This window comes from Arctopsyche grandis, chromosome 3, assembly GCF_051622035.1.
Source record: "Arctopsyche grandis isolate Sample6627 chromosome 3, ASM5162203v2, whole genome shotgun sequence".
In the NCBI taxonomy this organism is placed as follows: Eukaryota; Metazoa; Arthropoda; class Insecta; order Trichoptera; family Hydropsychidae; genus Arctopsyche; species Arctopsyche grandis.
Window position 1 is genome coordinate 36,564,461 of NC_135357.1, and position 25,226 is coordinate 36,589,686.

At 48.3% G+C, this 25,226-nt stretch overlaps 3 protein-coding genes across 3 annotated transcripts; 2 read left to right on the plus strand and 1 right to left on the minus strand.

Moving 5' to 3' along the window:
* Positions 1–2,628: 2,628 nt before the first annotated feature.
* LOC143909066 (histone H2A-like) lies at positions 2,629–3,057 on the plus strand. The gene has a single exon (XM_077426957.1). It carries the CDS (start codon positions 2,629–2,631, stop codon positions 3,001–3,003), a length of 375 nt encoding a protein of 124 aa, XP_077283083.1. The 3' UTR covers positions 3,004–3,057.
* A 3,970-nt stretch (positions 3,058–7,027) lies between these two features.
* On the plus strand, positions 7,028–7,522 carry LOC143909250 (general transcription factor II-I repeat domain-containing protein 2A-like). Its single transcript, XM_077427158.1, has one exon. It carries the CDS (start codon positions 7,028–7,030, stop codon positions 7,520–7,522), a length of 495 nt encoding a protein of 164 aa, XP_077283284.1.
* Positions 7,523–19,498: 11,976 nt separating this feature from the next.
* Positions 19,499–24,741, minus strand: LOC143909251 (uncharacterized). Its single transcript, XM_077427159.1, has 10 exons — positions 24,607–24,741; positions 23,481–24,551; positions 22,927–23,441; positions 21,928–22,879; positions 21,295–21,889; positions 20,780–21,198; positions 20,530–20,741; positions 20,083–20,145; positions 19,754–20,017; positions 19,499–19,688 (listed from the first exon to the last, which is right to left on the minus strand). The coding sequence occupies exons 1-10, from the start codon at positions 24,739–24,741 to the stop codon at positions 19,499–19,501; spliced, it is 4,416 nt and encodes a 1,471-aa protein (XP_077283285.1).
* Positions 24,742–25,226: the final 485 nt, after the last annotated feature.

Consider the following 25,226-nt stretch of genomic DNA (forward strand, 5'->3'; position numbering starts at 1 on the left):
AATGGAAAAATTCTTTTAAGTTACTCCCAACTTTCAAACCCAAAAGTTTCCGTCACGGCCCCAGACGAACCCACAAGAATCCCCATTAACTTCAAAGGCAGACCCGATATCTTAGACATCGTTCTAACTCAAAATTTTCCGGGCGCGCAGTCCCTGACTGTAGTAAATGATCTTTCTTCCGACCATCACCCGGTCATACTAGAACTCACCAACACACCCGTAACTATAAACCCCATCCTCCGAAGTACCATATCTTGGGAGAAATTCTCAACTCTCCTTCATCACACCGTCACTTACCCCCACTCAATTCACACCACCCAAGAAATAGACTCCGCTATTAACATACTCACGGATGAAATACAGTCAGCCTTAGACGCCAGCACCACCACCACACCCCACTCCCCTTTGCACCCGCAAGCTTTACCCCCCGACATTCGCGATCTTATTCGCCTTAAGAATAGAGCTAGGAAGGCATTCCAAAGGTACAAGGACCCAATCCTCAAACAGCGAATGAACAGACTTCAACAAGACGTTAAAAATGCCTTGTGGCAACTACGAAACGACAACTGGGATACCAAACTCAGAGCGCTAGAAGACGGACATAACGGTTTCTGGAAACTGTCAAAAATCTTCAGAAGCAACGGCAACAGGATCGACAGGATCAAAGTTGGAGATAAGTTCGTCTACTCCACCGCCGATAAAGCGGAAGCCCTAGCCGACAGTCTCCAGGACCAATTCTCTCTCTCAAACTTCAACCTGCAAAGTGACTTTTGCCAAATGGTTGAAAGCTCCGTCAACAGCTACCTCGAAAACCCAGCCCCAGTACCCATTGTCGCCACTTCGCCGCTTGAAGTCCTAAACATCATCAAAACTATCGCCGCCAAAAAGGCCCCTGGCCCTGACGGAATTTCCAACAAAGCTCTAAAAGAATTCCCTCAAAAAGCCATCGCTGCACTCACGGCAATACTAAATGCCACCAACAGAATCTGCTACTTTCCGAGTCAATGGAAACTCGCCAATGTCATTCTCATCAGAAAACCCTACTCGAACCCCTCCCTCGCAACAAGTTACCGACCCATCAGCTTGCTATCCTCACTGAGTAAGATCCTGGAACGGATCTTAATCTCAAATCTCAACAGCGAAATCGCAAATATTGACCTTCTTCCCAAAACACAATTTGGCTTCAGACCCCAACACTCTGCCGTTCACCAGATTCACAGAGTTGTTGAAACCGTTATAGACGGTTTCGACCACAACATGTCTACTGGAGCAATCTTCCTAGACATTTCCAAAGCCTTCGATAAAGTCTGGCACTCTGGCCTCCTTTACAAAATGATTGCCGCCAACATCACCCCCCACTCAATACGTTCTATCGCATCCTTCCTAAGAGAAAGGAGATTTCAGGTCAAACTCAAGGACCGCATATCAACTCAGCGAGGCATCTCCGCTGGGGTACCCCAAGGCTCCATCCTCGGCCCCACGCTATTCAACCTTTACACACACGACATACCCACTCCTACACATAGGTACACAAACATCGCACAGTACGCCGACGACACGGCCATCTTAGCGAGCTCCGTCGGCCCCAAGGGAGTCTCGCTCGCCCTCCAGAAGTACTCGGACCAACTGGTAGCGTGGTACGATAAATGGCTGATGAAAATCAACCCGGATAAAAGTCAGGCAATATTCTTCTCCAGACGTAAAAAACGGTGCAAACCAGCCAAGCCAGTCATTATAAACGACAAACCAGTCAACTGGACCACGTCTACCCGCTACCTGGGGGTAATAATCGACCGCAAATTAACCTGGAGACCCCACATCACTAACGCGGTGCGTAAAGCTAGGGCAGTTGCGTCAAAGCTTTACCCACTATGCAAACCAAACAGCAAGCTCTCGCTTAAAAACAAGTGCTTGCTGTATAAATCCATCATCCGCCCACAAATCACGTACGCGAGCCCCGTGTGGGCTCACACTACCATCTCCAACAGATCCATACTCAGACTACAGACAATTCAAAACAAATTCTTGCGTGCCACGGGCAACTACGACTGGTACACAAGAAACACTATAATTCACAATGACCTAAGCATTGACTACCTCGACAAACACGTACACAAACTTGCCGTGAACTACTTCAAGTCTCTCGGCAAAATAGACAATCCCCTGATCAATTCCCTCAGTGTGACCAAACTCACGTCCAACCAAAGACCCATCGACATTCTGAAGATGGGTATAGGCTAAAATAGCACCCAATTTAATTAACCAGACTCAACCACCTCCAAACGGTCCATACCCGTTAACCACCCACTAACACACTAACCCCGACAGTATCCCACAGATGTTGCACTAATTTTGCTTAGTGTTCCAGATCGACAAACACCCCACAAGCGAGCAGCCGCCAGCCCGCACCACAAACATCACCGAGAGTCCGATCCCATACAACACGTTCGATGGATAGGTTAAGGGAGTGGCACTCCCTATAAACTATCGTTAAAACGCAGCCACAACTACTGCCACAAAGAAGCCACAAAGAAGTATTTTGGGCATTCGCTCGCCGTCTCTCGCACCGTGCGTTAGTCCGCACTGTGCTCGCCTTCACTCCGTCGCTACACACAACTCCAACTCGTCATGTCCGGCCGTGGAAAAGGAGGCAAGGTGAAGGGAAAGGCAAAGTCGCGCTCCAGCCGAGCTGGTCTGCAGTTCCCCGTGGGCAGGATCCATCGTCTGCTGAGGAAAGGCAATTACGCGGAGCGCGTGGGAGCCGGAGCCCCCGTCTACTTGGCCGCCGTCATGGAATATTTGGCCGCTGAAGTCCTTGAGTTGGCCGGAAACGCCGCTCGCGACAACAAGAAGACCAGAATTATCCCTCGCCATCTCCAACTGGCCATCCGCAACGACGAAGAATTGAACAAATTGCTCTTCGGAGTGACCATCGCTCAAGGAGGCGTTCTGCCCAACATCCAAGCCGTCTTGTTGCCCAAGAAGACCGAAAAGAAAGCATAAACGCATCGCCGTACAACGAAAAAGAAGCCCGTCGTCTTTGGATTGTCGAGCCGATTAATTCATCCACCGATCTACAAAAGGCCCTTTTCAGGGCTACCACCTGCTATATTTTCGGTTGTAGTGGACCTAGTTACATGCATTTTTTTTAGACGTTAAAAAAAAAAGAAATCTCAATTCAAAAGATTGCTGACATGTTTTTACTATTAGGTTGATATTATTCACGAAGGAGAGGAGCTTAACATGACATGACGTCTTTGCGCGTTGTAATCGGTTGTCATTTATCGGAGGGATTCGATTTCTATTTCCCACCAGACAACAATCCACGAATTGGATACGAAATCCACTTTTGCCATGGCTTTATGTGTATCAGTTCATTTGAAAGACAAATTAATTGATCTGATTACAAATCAAGAATTAAAAAAAGTGTTTTGAATTCCCAAATTCACTTGCGACCTTTTGGATCGAATCGAAAGCAGAATTCCCAGATCTTTAAGAACATGCACTGCCTCTCACACCATTTGCATTAACCTGCCTTTGCGAGACTGGTTTATCAACCATGACTAATTGAGACAGTATGGTAATAGTGTGAATATTCATGATCCATTACGTGTGCCATTGTCTTCGATAAAACCACGACTGGATAAGTTATCTGATAACAACAAACAAGCTCATGTCTCATCAGTTTTGTTTTGTCTCATCTTTGTCTAAGTACATATGTACATATATACATATTGTACTTCTTTGAATTCAACAAAATAAATTTTACTATTTATATTAAATATTATCTTATTTGTTATAGGGGCCGTTCAAGTATTACGCAAGCACTATAGGGGGGTGGGGGGGGTCTTATTTTTGATGACGTGGGGGGTGGGGGGGTCGAGATGGTGATTATTTTTTTTTACACATTGGCAACCCATACATTGTCTATGATTGAAAACCAAACACATTCGGGGATTCCCACAAATAATGAATACGTTTAGGTACTCGCTTAGAAGCGAGTGGGGGAATTACCGCGCGCTACTCACTTGTCAAAATTTCTTCCGTCAATCTATTGTTTCGTTTCGGTACGATTGACAACAAAAAAAAAAACAGAAAACATTAAAATAAAAATGCATATAGTTACCAATGTTTACGTAAGCATGGGAGAGGGGGGGTAAGAGCTTTGCTTAAGTTGCTGACAAGGGGGAGGAGGGGGTAAATAATTGTAATAAATCTGCTTACGTAATACTTAAACGGCCCCATACAAGTTTTCACTCATTTATTTATTTTATTTTAAAAGGAAAACCAGCAGTCTTAAATCAAAACAGAACAAATAATAAAAACAGAACAATAATAAAAACAAAAATTGGCATAAATTGCATAAGGGATAAATTATATAATGTGGCTTAAATCACTAGTTTTGGTTATGATCGAAACTTTGGATGTATCGTTCTTTTTTATGTGAATTTTACCATGTTTAATCCAAGTGTACTGATAGTTTGTTTCTTTGGCCGTTTCCTTTGTAATAGTGAGTGGTTGTTTGGAGGCTGGTGTGAGGTGGTCATCGACATAAATTCTGTGGGACTTGTCTTCAAAACCAAATATACAGGATAGCGATAGTCCCTTTTGGGTTCGTGCTGACTAAGGCTTCCAATCCCGGGATTCCGCTGTTTTCTGGTACCGTGAATCCCGGTGCTGAAACTAGTATGAGTACCGGGATTACGGTTCTGGCAGAAATTTATTTAAAAATATTATTTTTACAAAAATAATATGGAAAAAAACATAAAACAACATTATATATAGGGTTGCCATAATTGTCAAGCATTGTTACGGGACATTTAAGTGCTACATCAATAAAACATGGAAAAGTAAATTAGTCTTTTAGACCAATTGTATTTTAACGATGATTTAACTTTTTTAATTAAATCGTTTTCCTCTTTTACATAATGATAAAATTGGGCGCAAGTCATTTTAAAATTATATTGGCAAACTAAAATTGCCTCAACTGTCAGTAGAGGTTGTGATTTCTCGACTTTTTTTGAGTCTCGAGATTCGAGAATCTCCTTTTCTCGGAATATTTGAATCTCGAGATTTGAGAATCTTATTTTCTCGAAATATTTGAATCTCGAGAATTCGAGATTTTCTTTTTTTGTTTCTCGAGATTCTCGAGAAAGTATAATTTTTTTTTTTAATATAGTGAATTGATTTTTTTAGCATATAAACTTGACAACAAGAAGGCATGAAAAGAAAATAAAAATATACAAAAGTAATTTAAAATAGTAAAAATAGCAATATGTAAAAAATAATTTTATAAAAATAATTTTATATAAAATTTTAAAAATTCCCAGTGTTGCTACCAGGCTTTGCCCGTGTTTTTGTGACCGGACAAATAATAAAAATACTGACCATATATAAATATTAAAATACTGACTAATAAATTGATTAATATCTAAGGAACAAATACTCGAATAAATAAATAAGAAATCAAAAATCTTTGCGGGGTCATATTGTCAGTGAAAATTTTCACTAGCCTTTTTCGTGATATCATAACCGAATACTTTCGTATATATGTATGTAGGTACTAGTGACTAGAACTTAAAAATGGTGCGATTTCGTTGTAACATGTGTATATATGATGACCGAATAATAACTTACTGGACAAATAATAAAAATACTGACCATCTATACATATTACAATACTTCACAAAATTATTTACGAGTTAAGTATACAAATCAGTCAGTTTATTCAGTAAAAACATGTAGTGATAGATTAAGAATATTCTCGATATTTTCGAGATTCTAATAAACGATTTCTCGAGATACGAGTATCTCGAATTTTCATAATAAAATATTCTCGAGAAATGAGAATCTCGAAATTTTGCAATAAAATATTCTCGAGAAACTAGAATCAAAATTTCTCGAGAAATCTCGAGACGAGATTTCCCAACCTCTAATTGTGGGCTGGAATGGCAAATATATACTCACATAGTTTTATTAAACATGACTTCTGTTCAATATGCTTGGTATATCTAAAAAACTTCAGCCATTTCTCTTCCATACGTCAATTTCAGCGTTGTCTCCCAGTTTTCGTTGGTATTATTTTTATTTAAATAATCTTTTAAATATACGAACTGGTTGAAAAGAAGCTCATTGTTTCCAACATCGATGTTCCTTACTTGCAAATATTCAACGTTTCGTTCTATTTCCCCCCATTCAGGAACTTGCTTGAGAGTCATCCAATCGAAAGCATTAAATTTTTTGAATGATTGGGACCACTTATCAATGTATTCCACAGCAGTGTTAAAGAAATCGACAGTCTTTTTTTCGAAACTTTCCACTTTGGCACTGTTTCCAGAATCAAGCTTTAAGAGATTCAAGATTTTTTTTGTCGTCATTCCAATAAAATTGGATTTTTTTCTCTCGATCATATGTCGTTTTGTCTCTTCTAATAAAGACTTTACTTCCAGGACTGTGATGTTTGATTTTTCTATTTTTTTTAATGTGAAATTCAAATATTCTCCAGACGTAAAAATCGGTGCAAACCAGCCAAGCCAGTCATTATAAACGACCAACCAGTCAACTAGACACCCGCTACCTGGGGGTAATAATCGACCGCAAATTAACCTGGAGACCCCACATCACTAACGCGGTGCGTAGAGCTAGGGCAGTTGCGTCAAAGCTTTACCCACTATGCAAACCCAACAGCAAGCTCTCACTTAAAAACAAGTGCTTGCTGTATAAATCTATCATCCGCCCACAAATCACGTATGCGAGCCCCGTGTGGGCTCACACTACCATCTCCAACAGATCCATACTCAAACTACAGACAGTTCAAAACAAATTCTTGCGTGCCGCGGGCAACTACGACTGGTACACAAGAAACACTATAACTCACAATGACCTAAACATTGACTACCTTGACAAACACGTACACAAACTTGCCGTAAACTACTTCAAGTCTCTCGGCAAGATAGACAACCCTCTGATAAATTTCCTCAGTGAGACCAAACTCACGATCAATCAAAGGCCCATCAACATCTTGAAGATGGGTATAGGCCAGGGGTCGGCAACCTGCGGCTCGCGAACCACATGCGGCTCTTTGGATGTGAAGCTGCGGCTCTTTAGTTCCATACGCAAATATTATTTATTTTCGAAAGACACGGCACAAGTTGCTTTTTTTGTCAGGTATATGTCATCCCAAGGTCCAAAAGAAGAACTTCTAGGATTGTTACCGCTCTCGGGACAAACTAGAGGGGAAGATATAGCGAATGCCGTGCAAAAATGCCTTGAAGACAATAAGATCGATTTAAATAAAATCGTTTCAATAGCAACTGATGGAGCCAGAAGTATGACAGGAAAAAATAAAGGGGCAACAACGATTCTTCAGAGCAAAATAAACCACGAAATTCTTACGTTTCACTGCATAATACACCAAGAAGCGCTTTGTGCCCAAACATTTCCGGCCGAAATAGTTGAGGTCATGAATTTGGTAATCAAGATTGTTAACAGAATCTTGTCAAAAGCACTCTACCATCGTTAATTTAAAGAATTCTTAAATGAAATGGAGACACAGTATTCCGACCTCCTTCTTCACAATAATGTGCGATGGCTTTCCAAAGGTAAGGTGTTATAACGTTTTGCTTTGTGCTTGAATGAAATAAATACATTCCTAAATGAAAAAGGCATTAATCACCCTGAATTAGAGAACGACAAATGGTTGCAAAAATTTTACTTTATGGTGGTTATCACAGCGAAATTAAATGAACTGAATCTAAAACTGCAAGAAAAGGGAAATGTTTTGGTAGAAGAATTGGTTTGTTTTGAAGAAAAATTAATTAATTTTGCAGAAGATATTCGGAGCGGTAAATTACTTCATTTTCAATTTCTAAAGCAATATCGCGATAAAACCAGTGCAACTGTTGACACAAATTACTTCAGCACAGTTATAAAAAAAATTAAAGATGAATTTTCTGACAGATTTCAGCAATTCAAAACCAACAAAACCACTCTAGCATTCATAGTAAATCCTCTCAACACAAATAGTAACGAAACCCACATTGAGCCATTTGGAATTGATACTGGATCTCTAGAAATGCAATTGATCGATTTAAAAAGTAAAACTTTGTGGAGTGAAAAATTTACAGAGTTGAAAAGCAAGTTGGAAGAGTTGGAGGTCCAGAAATGTACATATATACGTAACGCAACAAAAGTGGACAGCTTTAAAAGAAATGCCGCTAGTTGAGGCACTTATATTCGACGCATGGAATAGTCTTCCAGATTGCTACAGTGAGGTGAAGAAGTTGGCATTTGGAGTACTGACTATACGGATTGACATATTCGTGCGAGCAAGCGTTCTCTTGCATGAATATAATTAAAAGTAAAATAAGAAGCCAACTAACAAATGAAAATTTAGAGTCGTGTTTGAAACTTAAAACAACAAGTTATGAGCCAAATTTATCCAAACTTTCTAAAAACATGTGTAACGTGGGGTGAAGTGGGTGGCTTTGACTGAACAGGGAAAGACCAGCAGAGATGGGAGTCTAAAGGAAACGACAGTTCTCAGAGAAAGCTGTGGTCCGACTCGACTTCCGAAGGAAAGGGCGCTTCTTTTATAGCTGAGAAAGTAGCGGTACTTTCTCCCACTCCCCAGCATCCGAGGGCGGGGGTAGTTTCCCCCCCACTCCTTCGGCTGCGGGGGCGTACGTTACACTGCCCTCTCCTTCAGGATCGGTCGTCTCGAGCGATTTATTAATGTACAAAAGCATATACAAACAAATACAAGGAAATACAATAAATAAACAAATACAAGGAAATACAATACGGGGTTTTAATTTTAGATCGGATCCGGTGTTGCGAGGTATCGCGCTAATCTGTTGACGTGCACCACCAGATACCGGGAGTTCCCTGTTTCCCGGCGGATCCGATAGACCACGTCGCTGATCCTCTTAATAATCCGGAACGGACCTTCCCAAGGGGGCTGGAGTTTAAGGGTGCGACCGGGCTTCTTGGCTGGGTTGTGCAACCAAACGCGATCGCCCTCTTCGTATCGTGGTTCCCAGATCCTCCCGTCGTAAGCCGCTTTCATTCTTTTATGCGTCTTCTGGAGGTGTTTCCGAGCGAATTTGTGCGTTTCCGCCATCCCTTCTATGAGATTTTGGACGTATTTGTGGGCTGATTGCTCGGGTATACTGTCCGGGGGTCCGCCGTAAATAAGTTGGGGCGGAAGGCGCATTTCCCTGCCGAACATCATCAGGGCTGGCGACTCTCCTGTCGCGTCGTGTGGGGTTGAGCGGTAAGCCATGAGGAACGGGGACAGCATCGTGTCCCAGTCTCGTTCTGCCTCCTCGTCGTAGTAGGACAGGAATTTCCGGAGGTATCCAAGTAGAGTGCGGTTTAACCTCTCGATCATCCCGTCCGACTGAGGGTGGTAAGGGGTCGTCCGAGTTTTGCAGATGCCCAATTTATCCAGCGTTTCGGCAAAGACTCGGGCTTCAAAATTACGGCCTTGATCGGAGTGCAGTTCTCGAGGTGTGCCCAGTTTGGCGAAGACATGGGTTACTAGGGCTTCCGCTACCGTTTCCGCCTCTTGGTCCGGTAAGGGAATGGCTTCTGGCCACTTTGTGAAGTAATCAGCGGCCACTAGCACGTAACGGTTCCCCCTATTGGTAACCGGTAGTGGTCCCAATATGTCGATCGCCATTCGGTCCATCGGTGCCCCTGACACGTATTGCCGCATGGCCGCCCTGTTCCTCGTATGTGGTCCGTTTTGCGCTGCACACCTGGGGCATTTTTCGCACCATTTTATAACGTCGGGGCGGCATGTTGGCCAGTAGTATCGGCGGCGGACATTCTTTAGCGTTTTATTGACGCCGAAGTGTCCGCCAGTCGGGGAACTGTGCATCTCCCATAGGATTTCATTTGTGTGGCTCTCGGGAATGACCAATTGCAGGATCTGACGCTCGCCGTTTGGGCTTTCCCATCGCCGGAAGAGCTGACCCTGGTCGACAGTTAGTGCGTCCCACTGGGCCCATAGAATCCGAACTTCGGGTTCTTCTGCCGAAACTTCTTCCCACAGTGGTCGTCTCCCGGACTCTTTCCAGGCGATGAAGCGTGAGATTGTGGAGTCGGTGGCCTGGGGACTTTGTGGGTTCCCTAGAGTGACGAGTTTAGCTTCGGGTGCTATTTGCTCACTCTCTATTTTCGCGCATTTCGGGCAGTCTGGGTCACATGGACGTCTAGAGAGGGCGTCGGCGTTGCCGTGTTTCTTCCCTGCTCGATGCTGTACGTCCATGTGGTACTGTCCCAGTCGTTGCAACCAGCGGGCCCATTGACCTTCAGGTTTTCTGAAGCTGCGGAGCCACGTCAGTGCGGCGTGATCGGTTCGGAGTGTGAAGGGGCTTCCGTACAGGTAGTGGTGGAAGTGCTCTACTGCGTCGACGATGGCGAGCAGCTCTTTCCGGGTGACGCAGTAGTTCCGTTCCGGTGCCTTCAAGGTGCGACTATAGTACCCGATCACCTTCTCCTCGCCGTCTTGAACTTGGGAGAGCACGGCTCCGATGGCATGTTGACTGGCATCCGCGTCCAGAATATAGATTCCCTCAGGTCGGGGGAATGCCATTGTTTCCGCATCTGTCAGAGCGTTTTTGAGGGCATTGAAGGCATGCTCGCAGTCTTGGTCCCACGTGAAGACTGTTTTCTCCTCCGTGAGACGATGCAGTGGTTTCGCCGTTTGCGCAAACCCTTGCACAAACCTCCGGTAATAGGTGCAGAGGCCTAAGAAGCTGCGGAGTTGTGCCTTCGATTTGGGGGTGGGCCACTCTCTCACGGCTTTTGTCTTCTCTGGATCCGTGCAGACGCCGTGGGAGCTGATTTTATGGCCAAGGAAGCAGACCTCATTCCTAAACAGCTGGCACTTCCGCGTATTTACTTTGAGTCCGACCGCAAGTAGGCGTTTGAGGACCGTCTGGATGTGTTCCAAGTGGGCCTCCGGGGTCGGACTAAATATTATGATGTCGTCGAGGTATACCAAGGTTGATCCGGTCAGGTCGCCGAGAATGTCTTCCATTAGCCGGGAGAATGTGGCAGGCGCGTTGCAGAGGCCGAAAGGCATAACACGGAATTGGAACAGACCAAATTCAGTGGTAAAGGCGGTTTTTGGTCGGTCTTTCTCTTCGACTGGGACTTGCCAAAAACCACTCTGCAGGTCCAACGTCGAGAAGAATTTGGCGCCCGCGAGTCTGTCCAGGACGTCGTCCATTCGTGGCATCGGGAACGAGTCTTTCGTTGTCACGGCGTTTAACCGACGATAGTCAACGCAGAGGCGCAACTCGCCGGTCTTTTTCGTGACCAATACGATGGGGGAGGCCCAGGGACCGGCTGCTGGTTCGATTATTTGTCTTGTCAACAAGTCGTTGATGAGGGACCGTACCTCTGTCTTCTTGTGCAGCGGTATTCTGCGAGGGGCCTGTTTGATGGGGGCGGCGTCGCCGCTATTTATTCGATGGCTCCCTTTATGGACTTGGCTTAAGTCCCGTTCGCTTTGGGCGAAGGCTTGTCGATGCTGGAGGAGGGAGTTGACGATCGTCGACCGTTTTCCAGGTGGTAGGTCGATGATAGCAGCGTCCAGTTGGCGGGGCAGGTCGTCTTGTCGCTTTCCGTTCAGTTCGTGTCTTTTTATTTCCTGACACGAATGGACTGAACTTACTGGTCGATGGGGCGCAATGTCGTTCCGGAAAGTGACCCTTGTCGTGGTTCCTCCCAGTTCGACGATCGTATTGAGGTGGCGCAGGAGATCCATCCCCATGATGACCTCTGAGGAGAAATCAGTGACGGCAAATTTCCATCTCGCTTGTGTGCCTTTAATTGCCAACGTAGTCTCGGCCCATACGTAGATCGCTACGTGTCGACCGTCTGCGACTCGTATTCTTTCACTTTTGTGGTTCACCCTTTTTCTATGTTCGCGGGGAATTTTGGCGAACAGTTTGCTGGAGATAACGGAGACGCTTGCCCCGGTATCCAACAGTACCCTACATGGTACTCCTCCGATCTCGCCTTCGGTGTCTAATACGAAAGGTGAGTCGCCGACGCTCCCTAACACTGAGATGGGCTTTTCTTCGTCTTCGATGATCAGTCCTGCCCGTGTGGAACTGACCATTATTCTTTTCCCGACTGGGATCGCACCTCTTCCTCGTCGGAGGCGTTCTCGACTGCCCGTACCTTCGGACAGTTCCGCCCGCGACATTGTGGGCTTCCGCAGTTTCGGCAGTTCCTTTGCCCTTGCCAGGGCGGTCTGTTGCCGTTACGGCCCTCCGCTTGCCAGGGAGGTCTGTGACCGTTACGGCCCTCTGCTTGCCAGGGAGGTCTGCTGGCGTTTCGAGCTGCGGTATTGAAGTGAGGCTGGTGGTCTTGGGCTGGTCTGTTGGCCGCCCCCCTCCCTTGACTCCTCAGCCGTTTCGCATCCCTCGCGTGTTTTGCGAGCCGTAACAGCTCCTGCAGTGGGGTCTTCGGATCTGCGGTGAAGACGGCAGCGCGGATATCCTCGTCGTGAAACGACAATATGAGGAGTATCTTGTCTAGGACGTCCAACGGGATAGGCTCTGGAAAGGCCTCCATCCTTTTTCGACGGATGTCCGCGAACCGAGCTTCTATGTCGTCGTTGTTGCGGATCGACGGGGAAATTAGGTCACGGAATGCGTCGTACGGGTGTGGCGAAGATTTGAAACGCTTCACCAGCCTCTCCCTCAGCTCCTCGTACGCTTCGTACGCTTCTTTCGGTACTTCGTCGATGAGGAATATTCTCGCTTGACCTCGTAGAGCGAGAATGAGTGAGTTTGCCGTCGGTTCGCAGCGTAGGGCTCGTGACACGATTTCAAATTCGCGGATGAATCGTTCTACGTCGCCCGTTCCGTCGAAAACAGGAAGCTCGGTCGGTTGCTTGTGGATGGTGCTTCCTAGCATGGGGTCGGTGACAGGTCGTGGAGTAGCGTCGTTTCTGCATACTGATGACGAGGGACTCAGTGTGCTCGCCGGAACCGCTGGGACCCTCGTTGAAGGGCTTGCCGGAATCGCTGGCGTGCGTGTTGTGGTGTCCCTCTCGAGAAGCGCGACGAGTCGCGCCATCTGCTCCTCCAGACGTTCCACACGTGATGGTTCGTCCAACTGGTGAGGAGATGCCTGTCTCCTTTTTGGGGGCATCTTTGCGTGGTGTATTCCTTTTGCGGCTTAGGTCAAACACTTCTGACACCAGTGTAATGTGGGGGTGAAGTGGGTGGCTTTGACTGAACAGGGAAAGACCAGCAGAGATGGGAGTCCAAAGGAAACGACAGTTCTCAAAGGAAGCTGTGGTCTTCTTTGTGGCTGCGTTTTATCGATAGTTTATAGGGTAGTGACACTCCCTTAACCTATCTATCTAACGTGTTATATGGGATCGGACTCTCGGTGATGTTTGTGGTGCGGGCTGGCGGCTGCTCGCTTGTGGAGTGTTTGTCAATCTGGAACACTAAGCAAAATTAGTGCATCATCTGTGGGATACTGTCGGGGTTAGTGTGTTAGTGGGTGGTTAACGGGTATGGACCGTTTGGAGGTGGTTGATTCTGGTTAGTTAAATGGATGCTAATTTTAGCCTTTACCCATCTTCAGAATGTCGATGGGCCTTTGGTTAAATATTAGTTTAGTCTTGCTGAGGGAATTTATTAAGGGATTGTCTACCTTGCCGAGAGACTTGAAATAGTTTACGGCAAGTTTGTGTACGTGTTTGTCAAGGTAGTCAATGTTTAGGTTATTGTGAATTATAGTGTTTCTTGTGTACCAGTTGTAGTTGCCCGCGGCACGCAAGAATTTGTTTTGTACTGTCTGTAGTCTGAGTATGGATCTGTTGGAGATGGTAGTGTGAGCCCACACGGGGCTCGCGTACGTGATTTGTGGGCGCATGATGAATTTAAACAGCAAGCACTTGTTTTAAAGCGAGAGCTTGCTGTTTGGTTTGCATAGTGGGTAAAGCTTTGACGCAACTGCCCTAGCTCTACGCACCGCGTTAGTGATGTGGGGTTTCCAGGTTAATTTGCGGTCGATTATTACCCCCAGGTAACGGGTAGACGTGGTCCAGTTGACTGGGTGGTCGTTTATAATGACTGGCTTGGCTGGTTTGCACCGATTTTTACGTCTGGAGAAGAATATTGCCTGACTTTTGTCCGGGTTGATTTTCATCAGCCATTTATCGTATCACGCTACTAGTTGGTCCGAGTACTTTTGGAGGGCGAGCGAGAATCCCTTGGGGCCGACGGAGCTCGCTAAGATGGCAGTGTCATCGGCATACTGTGCGATGTTTGTGTACCTATGTGTAGGAGTGGGTATGTCGTGTGTGTACAGGTTGAATAGCGTGATCCAATAAACAGAATAAAAGTGGAAATGGACATGCTCGTGGAGTTTGTGTCAAACGTCAAAAACACGAAGGAAAACATTAAAACCCAAATTAGCCTAGTAAGCAGATTAGTGACAAGCCTAGCCGAGGAAGAGCAGAAAAAGAATAAAATCAACAAAACTGCATCTAAAGCTTCCGACGCGAGCACGGCGACAGAGACGACAGAGAAAAACACTCAGACCGAGACCGAAGAGTGGAAGACCCAACGGAAACAGCAGCGGAAGCAAAAGTGGAAGCCCCAGAAGCCGCTACAGAAGCAACAGGAACAGGAGCAAGCGCAACAGGAAGAAAAACAGCAGCAGCGCCCACAGCCGTATCCACAGCCGCAGACGCAGCAGCAACGACAACAACAAAACAAGGTCCAGCAGAAAAAACCCAAACTGACTATACCGCGCCCAAAAACCGAAGCGATAACACTGAAGCGAAGCGAAAGTAATAACAACACGTACGCGGATATTCTCAAAAAAATAAGAACCACCGTAGACATCGCTGCAACTGGATGCCAGGTGGACCGCATCAGAAAAACCCGGAACGGTATGATCCTAATGGAACTGGAAAGGAACGGCGGCAACCCCACAACGCTAGCAGACGCCATTAAAACAGCACTAGGTGACGACACAACGGTCAGGAGATTAACGACGATGGTGAAGATAGAGGTGCGGGACCTGGATGAAGGAGAAGAGCGCCAAGATGTGATGGACGCCCTCAAACCAGTACTGGGAACGCTTACAGTCGAGGAGGCTGAAGTGGTCAGCCTATTCAACACTTACAACGGAACAAGAGTCGCAGTTGTAAAGATGGCAAGCGACAAAGCACGTACAATCCTAAAAAAAGGTAAACTTCGCGTAGGATGGGTAAACTGCCGCGTACGACAGCACATAGAAGCGGTCCGCTGTTACAAGTGCCAGGAGTACGGACACTTGGCAGCCACCTGCAGCGGAAGTGACAGGTCCCAACTGTGTCGCCGATGTGGTAAAGGAGGCCACATAGCGGCCAAATGCGAGAACAGTCTGTGCTGCATTGTCTGCAAAGACCGCGGCACGGACACACAGCACATGGCAGGGACACCCAAGTGTCCTGCATACAAAACCGAACTGGAGAGACAGAGGAAGGGGAAGACACAAACATAATGGCTGCAAATGGAAAAATAAGAGTCCTCCAGGTAAACCTTAACCATTGCAGGGCTGCGCAGGACCTCCTCCTGCAGACCATCTATGAGAAAAAAATTGACATCACAATAATAAGCGAACAACATCGCCCATTAAATGGAGATTGGTTCGCCGACACAACCCAGCGCTCGGCGATCTACATCTCACGCGGAAGCGGGATAATCACAGAGGCAGGAACACCACAGGTAGGTGCAGTCTGGGTTCGGGTGCGGGGCGTGCGGTTCTACAGCTGTTACTGTTCGCCGAACGCCTCGGTCTCGGACTTCGTACTGTTTTTGCACGAATTGGAGGCGAGCGTCAGCAGGAGCACAGGACGAGTGGTCGTTGCCGGAGACTTCAATGCAAAGTCTACAGAGTGGGAATCACCTATCACCGATGAGCGCGGTCGCCTACTAGCTGACACAATGGCCAGACTAAACCTGCATGTCCTGAACACCGGAAGTGCAAATACCTTCGTCAGAGGAAGCACTGGCTCCATAGTCGACGTCGCTTTCGCGGACGAGGACACCATTGGCCGCATTACCAACTGGGAGGTGCTCAGCGACACAACACTAAGCGACCACCAATACATCTCATACGAGCTAAGAGACACAAGAACGACCGATTCGACCCCGCATAAGACCGAGCCGACAAGGTGGGCCGTCGGCAAGCTAGACACTAAAACGTGCGAAGAGACGCTCAAGTTCGAGTGTGGCCGTATTCAAGATACCACAACTGGAACAGAACTTTGCAAAGAGACAACGGCAGCGATCACTCGGGCTTGCGAGGCCTCGATGCCGAAGAAGGGTGGAGTGGGACGGAAACCACAATATTGGTGGAACGACGAAATTGCAGAGCTGCGAAGAACCTGCACAAGAAAACGAAGAGAGCACTGTCGGACTGAACGAAGACACAGATCAGGCCACGAAGACGACCAAACGGCCATCGAAACCGCAAGCGAAGCCCACAAAGAAGCAAGAAGAGCAGTCACCTACGCAATCAGGAGGAGTAAAAAGTTGATGTGGGAACAACTCATAGCGACGGTGGACCTGGACCCATGGGGCCAAGCGTATCGTATGGTCCGTGGTAAGCTGTCCGGCCACCGCCAAATTCCCTTCTTAAACAGAGATGGAAATTTGGAAACGATAGTTTCACACCTTTTCCCTACACACAAAGAGACGACACCACAAGCGTGGATCATAGAGCCCGAAGACATCCCAGAGTTTACACTGGGTGAACTATACTCGGCAACAAAACGGCTGTCCACTGACAAATCACCTGGACCTGACGGAATACCGAATGAAATTCTCCGCATATCGGCTAAAGTCTGCCCGAAAACATTGCTGCGGACATTCAACAGCTGCCTCAAGAGCGGAGAATTCCCAAAAATATGGAAAAGGCAGAAACTCGTGCTCATACCCAAGGGCAACAAACCACCGGAGGAGCCGTCGTCATACCGGCCACTGTGCATGTTGGACGGATTGGGCAAACTCCTCGAGCGCCTCATATTACAGAGAGTAGCGAAGACGACGGAGACGGAAGGCGGGTTATGTTCGCAGCAATACGGGTTCAGACCCGGTCGGTCCACGGTAGACGCAATAGCCGAGGTCATAAAGACAATAAAAGACGCTCATAGTGGAACATTAAAAACGAGCAGTCACTGCATAATGGTGACACTGGACGTTAAAAATGCTTTCAATTCTGCCAGATGGGATAAAATAATGTCGGCTCTATCGGAGCTCGGTGGAATACCAGACTACCTTGTAAGAATAATAGGAAGTTACCTGTCGGAGAGGGTTCTGATCACAAGACTGGCAGAACGCAAGATCTCCTCTGGTGTTCCACAGGGCTCTGTCATGGGACCAACATTATGGAACATAATGTACGACTCACTTCTTAAATTAAGACTTCCAGGAGGAGCGAAGCTGGTGGGTTTTGCAGACGACGTAGCTATCATTGTTGTGGCTAGGAAAATAACGGACCTCGAGACCGCCACAAACGACACTCTCGACCTGGTGAACGACTGGATGACGGAAGCCGGACTACAGCTTGCACCACAAAAAACCGAGGCGGTTTTGTTCACCAGAAAAAGAAAAATCGAACCCCCGAAAATCACCATTTCGGGATACGACGTGAGACTAAAAAGGTATTTGACTTATCTTGGAATAATTCTAGATGACAAATTAACCTTTAAGAAACAAGCTGAGCATGCCGCGGAGAAAGCGGCAAGAGCTGTCAACAACATCGGACGACTAATGCCCAACATCGGAGGGCCCAAACCATGCCGAAGAAAACTACTCAACAGCGTAGTGCACTCGGTGATCCTATACGGTGCACCAATATGGGCGCCCAGCATGGCAGTGGAGAGAACCAGGAAATACCTCGCAAGAGTACAACGCAGGGGCGTACTGAGAATCGTATCGGCATATACAACAGTATCCGAGTGCGCAGTACTGGTTATTGCTGGAGTACCACCCATCGACCTACTGGCACATGAAAGAAAGAAGGTATACGAGGGAAGAAAGGAGGGAACGAAAAAAGTAAGAGCGACGGCACGGGCGGAGCTCATGACGGAATGGCAGGTCCGCTGGGACGGCGCAGACAAAGGTAGATGGACACATCGACTGATCCCATCAATCGCAGCCTGGACAAGGAGGAAAAGCGCAAAACCGGACTACCACACAACCCAGCTACTAACCAGCCATGGGTGTTTCGGAGCATTCCTCAACCGCATCGGAAAGGAAACGACAGCAGGATGTCACCACTGTGCATCAATCAGAGATGACGCAGAACATACACTCCTCGTATGCCCTGCATGGGAATCTGAAAGAGCGACACTCGAAGAAAGCACCCCGGTCAACACTGAAGACATAGCACAGAACATCACTAAAGACGTAGCCTCTTGGGAAGCATTCGCAGAGTTCGCAAGGAGCGTCATGAAGCAGAAGGAGGAGGCCGAACGGCTAAGGAAAGCGGAAAGACTTATAGAAGGAAATGAATAGATGTCAACCCATAGATATAGATATACTATTACCAGCCTATGATTAATACTGCAAATGAATGTTTTCAGGAAACAGAAACCAAGCGGGTCAACTAGATGAACTGGAAAGGAGGGATCCGCACAAAAAGGAGAAGCCAACAAGGACGAAATCAGCCCCTGCGGAAGCAATCCACCAACGAGTGGGGTCCCCAAAGGGGTGAGGTGAGTCGGGGGAGTTTTTTAGTCAGTAAAAATCTGACACTTCCCTCTAGTGCGGACTAGAGGGAGTCTTATTGAAGATTTTCTCCTCCCACGCATAGGAAAAAAAAAAAAAAAAAAAAAAAAAAAAAAAAAAAAAAAGGTTGAATAGCGTGGGGCCGAGGATGGAGCCTTGGGGTACCCCAGCGGAGATGCCTCGCTGGGTTGATTTGTCCTTGAGTTTGACCTGAAATTTCCTTTCTCTTAGGAAGGATGCGATAGATCGTATTGAGTGGGGGGTGATGTTGGCAGCAATCATTTTGTTAAGGAGGCCAGAGTGTCAAACTTTATCGAAGGCTTTGGAAATTTCTAGGAAGATTGCTCCAGTAGACATGTTGCGGTCGAAGCCGTCTATTACGGTTTCAACGACTCTGTGAATCTGGTGAACGGCGGAATGTTGGGGTCTAAAGCCAAATTGTGTTTAAGGTCGCCTGCGGCAATGGTGGCTTTGTTGGTTGGGGGGGGGGGTGTGGGGTTTTGGGGTTGGCGGGTGCTTTTCTTGCTCTTGTTGTTGGGGTTAAGAATGCAGCCTCTATAGCTGGAAACGTGTGCACCATTAACTAGTGCAGACTGGGGTAGTAATATTTGAGTAATACTGGATGGTCAAGTGTGAGCCTGCGCATTTAATGCATAGGGGGTTAATGTGACAGTTATAGGAGCCGTGTCCGAAGCCCTGGCAGCGGTGACGCTGGGGTACAGTGTCTCCGCGATTCAAACTTCAGATTCAAACTTCAGATTTCGGCTCATGAGTTTACGGTAAACGGTTGGGTAGTCAGAGGGCTTTCTGAGGAAAACCGGGGCTACCTTGGGTTTGGCTTTCTTTTTATTTTGAAGGTACGTCGGTTCTCCTCCTGCATAGTCAACTAGCTCGTCTTGGCCGCCTTCTGCAGTTCCTCTCTTTCTGAGTAGAATAGATTGACTGCCTCCTCGTTAAGAAGCTCTTCGATCTTCACGTCATCTTAATGCCTCATTTTTGTGTCAGTTAACAACTCAAATGGTGTTGTAGAGATGCTCCGTTGATAGGTGCTATTGAGATATCGCTGCACCCTTTCCACATGGAGATACAACTTAATTGGAACCTCAATGCTGCGTTTGGTCAGAACGGGTATAATTGTTCGATTCACCCGTTCTACTTGTCCGTTTCCACGCGGCACCCCCGTGGTTTTATCCTCCCGGCAATAGTCCTCGAACTCTTGGTTCGTAAATGCGGTTCCGCGATCGGTGATGAACCTCTTCGGGTTCCCGACGAGGTTTTGCAGGTTCCTGATTTTACTTAAGGTCTCAGCCGATGTAACCGTTTTTTTGGATTATTATCTGGTTTTGGCGGAGGGAAATAATGGAGCGCACATGCCGCACCACTACATCATGCACGATTGTATTATACCTACTTTTACATTGTTGAAAAAAATAACTTTGTAATGAACGGATTTACGCGCGTCTTTATGCAGAGGGGCGTGATACGTCGTTATTCTTCCAAGAGTCGAGTTACGTAGAAACGTGGACTAACCTTGGGATAGTTATATATGTGTATATAGTCGGGGAGGTTCCTGACTGCAAGTCGTCTGCGTTGATATGGTGTTTGACGCGTTAAAGTAACTGGTGCCAACCTAAAGATTACTACCGCTACCAACTGAAGGGACACTCGGGAGAACGTCGCGTTACATCCTCCCCCTCGAGTTCAGAGGGCAAGCGTCCGGTCTCTGAACTCGGATAGCGCCGAAGCCTAGCATTGTGCAACGGGCTTCGTACGAGGTCTTCCTCTGCGTCGCTTCGGCACGACCGGTGCCGGAACGTCAGCCTCCCTGGCCAGGTAGGGCGTCAGTTCCTTGACGTGGTATTTCCCCACCGTCTCCATGGGAGAGTCGATAGAGGACAAAAGAAAGGTAGTGGGACTCATCATCTTGCTGATCCTATATGGTCCATCGCGTACGGGGGCGAACTTAGCGCTCCGCCCCTTTTGACGTGACTGAGGATGTGGGTACGCAGCAACACCAGGTCACCGAGTTGGTAACTGGGGTGGGGCCTCCGGGTTTGACCGGCATACCGCTTGCTGTGGTCTTGCCGCTTCTCAATGGTTTCCTTGGCTTGTATCAAATCGTCGGCCAAGTTTTTCAAGTATGGCGTGATCTGGGGAACGTAATTATCCGCGGCCAGCAACGCGCGCAGGTCATGGTGTACGTCCAGAGGCGACCGTAGCTCTCGGGCAAACTTGAGGTATGCAGGGGATTGGTTGGTTGCTTGCGTGATTGCACAATTCATTGCGAATCGGATGGAGGGCAAAGCGTGCGGCCAATGGGAATGCTGGTTCTTCACCAACATCGCGAGCTGAACCTTAAGGTCGCGGTTCCTCCTCTCCGCTGGGTTTCCTTCCGGGTGATATAGCGGCAGCAAGTTCTGTTTCTTTTTTAACACTTTAACACTTTTTTAACACAAGATTTCTTCTATTAACACTTTTGCGCACGCCTCCGCGGTTGCGACTGGGAGTGCGAACAGTTCGACCCACTTACTGGCCACGTCCTCTACCAGAAAAATCCAGCGCTCCCCCTGCTTGCCGGCAGGTAACGGACCGAAAAGGTCGATGGCTAGCACTTCAAAACGCTGAGCAGGTACGGGGGTTTGTAGTAGTCCGGTAGGTTTCAGGTTATCCGGTTTGTACCGTTGACATTCCACGCAGGTGCGGACGTAATCAGCGATGTACTTCCGCATTCCCGGAAAGTAATACCGCTGTTGCACCTTGCTGATGGTTCTCGCGGTTCCGGTGTGTCCATCTGTAGGTGCGTCATGCAGCTCCTTCATTATTGTTCCGCGCATATTGACCGGCACCACTAGTTGAGGCTCCTCCACTTCTGTATCGGGGTTGAGACGATAGAGAACGCCTTGAGTCAGCAGGTAACCCTTCTCCGTCCATCGGATTGTGGTCGCCGGGTCAATGTTCTCCATATCCCGAATGATCTTGGCAACTTCTGGGTCAGCTAGTTGTTCGGAGCGCAGGTCCGTGGCTCCTTGGCGCGGCAGGTCCAACGCGATTGCGCAAATTCCACAGGAATCGGTCGTAGTGGGGTCGCAATTTGGACGACTTAACGTGTCCGCTACTACGTTCGCCTTCCCCGGTGTATATTCGTACCGGAGATCGATCGTACCAGGCGACCCGTCGGGGACTTGAGCGTCATCAGCCACCGCAATGGTTGGTAATCGCTGCCGACGACGACCGTATGTCCGTCGATGTAGCCGCGAAATTTCTCCACGGACCACACCACGGCGAGAGCCTCTCTCTCTGTGGTGGAGTAGTTTCGTTCAGCGGGAATCAATAAGCGGCTCGCGTATTCGATGGGTCGCTCTTCAATTCCCTCTCCTTGCAGTAGGACGGCTCCTAGTGCGTAATTACTGGCATCGGTTCGTAAAACGAACGGCTGTGAGTAGTCTGCTTGAGCTAACACAGGTGCGTGAGTTAACTGGTCCTTCAGTGTCTCGAACGCTTGCTGCTGCGCCGCACCCCACAAAAAGGGTCGATCCTTCGTCAATTGCGTAAGGGGTTGCGCAATGGCCGAGAACCCGTCGATGAACTTCCTGAACCACAAACACGTTTGCAGGAAGGTTCGCAGGTGTTTGATATTCGTCGGTGGCGGCATTTTCTTAATGGCTTCTACCTTTTCCGGGTCCGGGCGTATTCCTTCCGCCGAGATTATGTGTCCCAGGAACTTCACCTGTTCTCGCACGAACACGCACTTCTCACGATTCGCACGTAAATTAAAATGTCTCAGGCGCTCGAAGACGGCCTGCAGATCGTCCAAATGTTGCGTTAAAGTTTCGGACACGTCGAGTAGATCGTCCAGGTACGCCAACAGCAAAACGTCGCGCTTCAGACCGGTCCGGAACCGGTCAATCAATCGCTGAAAGGTGGCCGGCGCGTTCTTCGACCCAAAGGGCATGCGGGTAAAACGGTAAGTGCCATACGGGGTGGTGAATGCCGTTTTGTCTCGATCGGCCTCCGCCACTTTCACCTGCCAGTATCCCGCCTTCAAGTCGATGGTGCTCAGGTAGCAGCCCTTTCTGGTTGACTGCACCAACTCGTCGATAAAGGGGAGGGGGTAGCTGTCTGTTCTGGTGATGGCGTTAATTGGCGTTAGTCCACGCAAAACCGGACGGATCCGTCCTTCTTGGGGATCAGCACTACGGGCGACGTCCATGCGGAGTCGCATTCTTCAGCGATGCCGTCGACCAGCATTTTGTCTAGCTCCGCTTTCAGGATCTGTTTCTTTGCGGGCGTGAGACGGTACGGTGGAACAGAGATGGTGGCGCTCGTTCCGGTGTCAATGGTATGCGTCGCATATTCCGTGGGTGCTCCCCCTGGCATGAAAATGTCTTCATGCTGATGAACTGTGGCCTCTAACGATGAACGCTCGTCCGGGCTTAGCACAGCTCCTTCGTCGTCTCGGAGATGGCTGACGGCGGCACATTTCACGTCGGTGCGTCCGTGTTCGTACTCCATGGGGTAGTGGGTCGTTGGGTCACGTCCAAATCCCCACGTGCCATGTTCGTAGTCCATGAGAAGTCCTGCAGCCCTCACGAAGTCCATGCCCAGCAAGGTTTCTCCATTTCGGGCATCCGGGAATATCATGAAGGTTGTTGGGATTGTGCGATGTTTCAGCGACACCTGTTACTCGGCGAGAATCATCTTCCGGGGTCCGCGAACTCCATCGGCCAATTGGATGAGCATCTCTGAAGTATGGAGCGCCTGTCCCTGTTGGATCAGCCATTGATGTACTCGGGAACTCGCGACGCTTCGACTGGCCCCGCTGTCGATGACGGTTCGTATCCGCTGGTTTCCGACGTATACGAATAAGACTTGCCGATTGGTTGGTTCCGGTATCTGGCGTGGAAACGTCGCCAGGGCGATGGTTGACAACGCGGCCCCGGTCTTCGTCTTGCACGTGGGACAATTGCTCTTCATCACACCTGGAGCCCCGCACCCGTAGCACGCGATCTGTCTCGTCTGTGCCCCATTCTTCTTCCGACATTCTTCAACCGAATGTCCTCGGTTATGGCAGAACGAACACGTTGGTCGAAATCGCGGCCTTTGTTCACCCATTCGTTCCTTTCTCGCGAATGTTCGGTCACTTCCGGTCGCGGGCCTCTCCTTTGTGTCCGGCGCGGGTCTCGAACGGTGTGGAATGTCGTGGGTCGCCTTTGTTCTTGTTTCAGGTACCCCCGTTGGCATCTCCGCCTCCATCTCTGCGATGGTGCGTGCGCGGAGAATCAATTCTTGGAAGTTTGAAACTCCATCTCGGCTCAGACGGGTTCGTAAGAAGGGAGACAATAGGCCGTATACTATATCTAGCTGCATCTCTTCGGGAATGCTGTACGGCATTTTCGCGAACAACGCGCGTTTTTGATTGATGAAGAGGTCCGTTGATTCTCCTTCCTGTTGTCTCGTAGCGCTTATTTCGAGAAACAGTCGGTAAGCTGGTCTACGTTCGCCGTAGCTGCTTCGTAGCGCCTCTAGCGCCATGGACCAGGTGGGGATGGAAGGTTTCATACCAACCCACCAAATCGCTGCGTCTTTATCGAGTAGCATAGGCAAACCTCGAAGCGCGTCCTCGTCTGGGATTCGGCAACAGTGTTTATATGTCTCAATGGCATCAATGAAAGCTTCTACTGATTCCGATGAGTCGCCAGCAAATCGAGATTTGCAACTCACGAAATTTTCCGCCGCGACCGGGGCAGGTGAAATGACGGGGGGGGGGAACAGATGCGGTTCGGGAAGCTATAAGCTGCTCCATCATCAGCTTCATCATTTCCAACAGCATTGCGCCGTCTACTGGAACTGGTGATGGGGGAGTCGACTGAACTTCCGGTGGGGAAGTCGACTGACCTTCCGGTGGGGAAGTCGATTGTGAAGACGACGCTTCTGGGTCTACGTCCCCCGCGGAGCGTAGATTGTACGCTGCGGCCATCTTCGCGATGAGTCGTGAATGGACAAGCGACTTGCTCATCATGCCCACTCGTTGGGTGCCAATGTAATGAACGGATTTACGCGCGTCTTTATGCAGAGGGGCGTGATACGTCGTTATTCTTCCAAGAGTCGAGTTACGTAGAAACGTGGACTAACCTTGGGATAGTTATATATGTGTATATAGTCGGGGAGGTTCCTGACTGCAAGTCGTCTGCGTTGATAACAGCTTCCTGGCTCCGGAAGCTGGCTCTGCGGTCGGGTCACAGCAGCGGGAGGGGGGAGGCAGGAGACAAACTCCGTACTGCCTCGTGTGGACACAAGATGGCGATCTCTGGGCGTCTCTGAAGACGCTCGGCGGAGATGCTGGAGGTAGGTCCTTCCCGGATGGCGGCGGGCTGTCGAGAGAGCGCGTCTCGATACTTTTCGAGAGGGGTATGGTGTTTGGCGCGGTAAAGTAACTGGTGCCAACCTAAAGATTACTACCGC

Bases quoted from the DNA above. Each gene is read 5' to 3' on its own strand.
- LOC143909250 (XM_077427158.1), top strand. From the start codon at position 7,028: ATGGGTATAGGCCAGGGGTCGGCAACCTGCGGCTCGCGAACCACATGC.
- LOC143909251 (XM_077427159.1), bottom strand. From the start codon at position 24,741: ATGGCCGCAGCGTACAATCTACGCTCCGCGGGGGACGTAGACCCAGAA. The intron at 24,552-24,606 runs GTAGACGGCGCA...AGCAGCTTATAG, and splicing joins CTCCCCCATCACCAGTTCCA to CTTCCCGAACCGCATCTGTT. The intron at 20,018-20,082 runs GTTACATCGGCT...GAACCCGAAGAG, and splicing joins GATAATAATCCAAAAAAACG to GTTCATCACCGATCGCGGAA.
- LOC143909066 (XM_077426957.1), top strand. From the start codon at position 2,629: ATGTCCGGCCGTGGAAAAGGAGGCAAGGTGAAGGGAAAGGCAAAGTCG.